General features: G+C 33.8%; 1 protein-coding gene across 4 annotated transcripts; it reads left to right on the top strand.

The window, feature by feature from the left end:
- LOC124914743 (isocitrate dehydrogenase [NADP]) lies at positions 1-4,086 on the top strand. 4 transcript variants are annotated; one of them, XM_047455347.1, is made up of 16 exons: positions 1-182; positions 777-820; positions 944-1,053; positions 1,162-1,199; positions 1,286-1,363; positions 1,439-1,492; positions 1,580-1,681; positions 1,790-1,881; positions 2,013-2,116; positions 2,670-2,738; positions 2,839-2,954; positions 3,047-3,081; positions 3,218-3,360; positions 3,460-3,582; positions 3,675-3,764; positions 3,849-4,086. In XM_047455347.1, exons 1-15 carry the CDS (start codon positions 134-136, stop codon positions 3,760-3,762), a joined length of 1,245 nt encoding a protein of 414 aa, XP_047311303.1. In that variant the 5' UTR covers positions 1-133; the 3' UTR covers positions 3,763-3,764; positions 3,849-4,086. The 4 variants fall into 4 exon arrangements, with proteins under 4 accessions (XP_047311303.1, XP_047311301.1, XP_047311304.1 ...); XM_047455345.1 differs by having other exon boundaries at positions 3,845-4,086; XM_047455348.1 differs by having other exon boundaries at positions 3,675-3,767.
- Positions 4,087-4,337: the final 251 nt, after the last annotated feature.

Genomic DNA, 4,337 nt, shown 5'->3' with positions numbered 1-4,337 from the left:
TTTTATTCATTATCGGCGGCGGAGATTTTCAACGAAAATCCTCTCTCTTTCATTTGCAGCTTCAACTCTCCGATCCCTCTTTTCATCTTCGCGTTCATCAGATAGACATTGTTGATCGAATCAGCTGACGGAAATGGGATTCGAGAAGATCACTGTCGCCAATCCCATCGTTGAGATGGACGGTAAATGATCTGATTCGATCTCTCAAGTCTTTACTGATTGATCTTTCATTGTTCGATCTCTGTACTACGTTCACTTATATATGGATCTGATCGTCAATTCTTTAAGTTTTGCTTATCTGTAGTAACTTTAGGGAACGATAACTATGATCTTTCTAGCCTTCTAGGCTTAAGAGTATTCTGATCGATGTTTTACGTTTACGAGCCTCTCAGATTATGTGACATCTGTATTTTCTCTTTCGTTTCTACGTAGAAACTCTAATCTCATTTTCAGAATTAGTCAAATCTGATTTAATTATATTTCATTTTTAGAAACAGTCAAATCTGATTTAATTATCTGATGTGATTGATATCTGATCTAAATCCTTCAAACAAATAAGTTCGACTCGATTTACCGGATCAAGATAGGATTTTTTTTTTTTTTATGCAAGGAGAATCCAGATTAAAAACATTTGAGTTGTTTACTTCAAATAATCTTTAAAATTTTGAAATTATTCTGGAATCATGTATCCTGATACAGTGGTACTTGGGCTCCTAAAGCATTGCCTCCCATATATTTTTTTCTCAAGTTAATTGTGGTCTGTTTTGATGCTGCAGGAGATGAAATGACCCGAATTTTCTGGAAATCAATTAAGGATAAGGTGATTTTTCTAATTCTTGATTCAGAAGAGATGTGCTATTATGGTTCGAATCTGCCCCTAGCAAAAAGAAGAAAAAGTTCATAGTCTTGACTCTTGATATGTTATGTGATTGATATATTGCAGCTCATCTTCCCATTTGTTGAATTGGACATTAAGTACTTTGACCTTGGTCTTCCTTACCGTGATGAAACTGATGACAAAGTAACCATTGAAGCTGCAGAAGCTACCCTTAAGTAAGAAATATGAGCCTTCTCTAGTACTCTGTTAATGAATGAAATATCATCAACTATTTAAATCATGGTATCTTTCTGCATTTTGAAACCTAATTAAGTTGCCTGCAGGTATAATGTTGCTATCAAGTGTGCTACGATCACACCTGGTATGTTTTCACCGACTGCACATATAAATTGTACTTAAAATTATGGTTTCAACTAACATGGGATTTTTTTGTGTTTGGTTTTGCAGATGAGGCTCGTGTTGAAGAGTTTAAATTGAAGCAGATGTGGAAGAGTCCAAATGGGACAATTAGAAATATTTTGAATGGTTAGCAGATTTCCAAGTAGTTATATGTTGTTCTAAATGTATGTTGTGGCTGTCTATAACATGTTATTGTTTCAGGTACGGTATTCAGAGAGCCAATTCTCTGCAAAAACCTCCCCAAGCTTATCCCAGGTAGGAAGTTCTTGAGGGGATGAACTATTTATTGGCAGTGTTGTTGTATATATCTCTTTAATAACCATTAATTTGTAAATTTATTAGGATGGACGAAGCCTATATGCATTGGAAGGCATGCTTTTGGAGATCAATACAAGGCAACTGATGCAGTCATAAAAGGAGCAGGAAAGCTTAAGTTGGTGTTTGGTACAGTTCTCTCGATCTCCTTTTCAGCCTTTGCATATTTAACTTTTGGCTATATTTATCAGTCTTGAAGTATGTTTAGTGCTAACTTATGTTAGTGTTTACATATAGTTCCCGAAGGGGAGACTGAGAAAACTGAGCTGGAAGTTTACAACTTCACTGGTGCTGGAGGAGTAGCTTTGGCAATGTACAACACTGATGAGGTTCGGGTTTTGCATCTGTTATGGTTGTCGAATAGATATATATTTCCATTTTCCACTGCTGAAAAAAACAGTCCGTTAATTATTTGTGTTTTAATTAGTCTAATACTTTATTTTTTTATCATGGGCTGCAGTCTATTTATTCATTTGCTGAGGCTTCCATGAACATGGCTTTCCAGAAAAAGTGGCCACTTTATCTCAGCACAAAGAATACCATCCTTAAGAAATATGATGGAAGGTATGCAATTTTCCTCCTTGATCTTAGTTTTTGACTAGTTTGTGATCACAAGTGTAATTGGAAATTTATTTTTGTTTGTTTTATATTTAGGGCTTGTTTGATGTGTTTCTTTTAAGATTTTATCCAAATAAACCAATAATATCCCATCATGAACCAATTCTTCCATCAAATCACTTAAATTGTCAACTAAAATACCAAATTACCTCATTTTATTTTTTAAATTTTAGTCACTTTACATAAATAAATTACTTTTTATATCAAACAATATTTTTTCCAAAAAACCCAGATTTTTGGAAAATACCAAAATTACCATCACTTTAATTTTTTAATAAAATTTTAAAATATTAAATACTAAGGATATTTTAGTCATTTTATCCAAATAAACTACTCTTCATATCAAAAAAGATCTTTTCCAAAAATAACAGATTTAAAAAAATAACCCTGCATCAAACAATCCATTATTTTCATGCTACTGTCCATATATTATTCAGCCCATGAACAAGTTTCGTCTTGATTTACCTGTCATTCTCTGTCTTCTCTTATTTTTGTATAGATTCAAGGACATATTTCAGGAGGTTTATGAAGCCAATTGGAAGTCAAAGTATGATGCTGCTGGCATATGGTAAGAAATGAACATATCTGGTTAAACATTCCCAGTTTTTCTTTTCTTCTGGTTGTTCAATAATCATTCTGTTAATTGAACCTCAATGAATTGTTTGTAGGTATGAGCACCGCCTTATTGATGATATGGTGGCTTATGCACTTAAAAGTGAAGGAGGTTATGTCTGGGCATGCAAGAACTATGATGGCGACGTGCAGAGTGATTTCTTAGCACAAGGTAAGATTGCACGAGTTGCCTCGACATCGTAAAAGATTATAATAAGTAAATTTCCTCAACAGAATGGTCTCAATTTCGTTGAACTTTTGCAGGATTTGGGTCTCTTGGTCTGATGACTTCTGTGTTGGTATGTACTCTTTTCCCGGAAATTCATTTAATTGTACTTTTTTGTGGGGGGTTTCTTCCTTGCATAATCAGATCAATTGACTAGCAATTTCCTTCAAACATGTTTTTTGATGCTATCATATGATTAATAAATTCAGATCTGCCCTGACGGTAAGACCATAGAAGCCGAGGCAGCCCATGGAACTGTTACCCGCCATTACAGAGTTCATCAAAAAGGAGGTGAAACGAGCACAAACAGCATAGCATCAATCTTTGCATGGTCCAGGGGACTTGCACACAGGTACTTTTTTATAAAGTGATGATAGATGGTATAAGGGGGTTATAATCATTCATTCAAACAAGGCCATAGCTGAACTGTATTGTGTTTGTTAAAAAACAGGGCAAAATTGGATGACAATGCAAGGCTGGCTGATTTCACTGATAAGCTGGAAGCAGCTTGTATTGGAACAGTGGAATCCGGAAAGATGACCAAGGATCTTGCACTCATCATTCATGGCTCAAAGTATTATTATCCTCTTTAATCAAATTCTTACAAACCTTTTCGATTTATAAATTTCTGAAATCTTCGTCTTCTTTTCTGATGCTATATAATAGGATGACAAGGGAGCATTATCTGAATACTGAAGAATTCATCGATGCCGTTGCTGATCAGTTGAAGGCAAAACTTTCTTATGAAGCTTAAATGTTGTAAGTAAAGAACATCAAATTATCTTTTTACCCAGATTCATTATTTTTTCTAAACCATATTAATGCCATGTTATTAGGTAGTGATGAGCTGAGAAGAAATCAAGCAATGGTGACGGTTCTTGAGTGAGACTTTCCGAACAAATAAAGTTTTTTCTTTTTTTTCAGGCTTATGGGGTGTGTTCATTACTTCATTAGGGCTGTTGAGGAATTGAAAAACTGCAATGATTCATTCACTACCTAAGAATATTTATGACATTTTCTATATTCATAACTGATCATTTTCATCTTTCTTAATTAAGCTCTTCTAAGATTGCATTTATATGGTGATTATAAGATTAAAATATAAATTATTATGATTTTACATAAATTAAGTTAAAAATTAAGAAGTAATTATTAAAATTAATTTTAATATATAATTAATTTAATGTCGGGATAAAGTAGTGGAACCCTTTCCGGTCCTACCCACCTTTCAAACAAATTTTCCCAAACTACCCACTTTTTCATTCCCATTCTTAAACTACATACCTTCTCTCTCTACAATATTAATTAACCCATTAATTAACTCACTCT

The sequence above is a fragment of the Impatiens glandulifera genome, chromosome 9, assembly GCF_907164915.1.
Source record: "Impatiens glandulifera chromosome 9, dImpGla2.1, whole genome shotgun sequence".
Lineage (NCBI taxonomy): Eukaryota > Viridiplantae > Streptophyta > Magnoliopsida > Ericales > Balsaminaceae > Impatiens > Impatiens glandulifera.
This window is presented reverse-complemented; position numbering and strand designations above follow the sequence as displayed.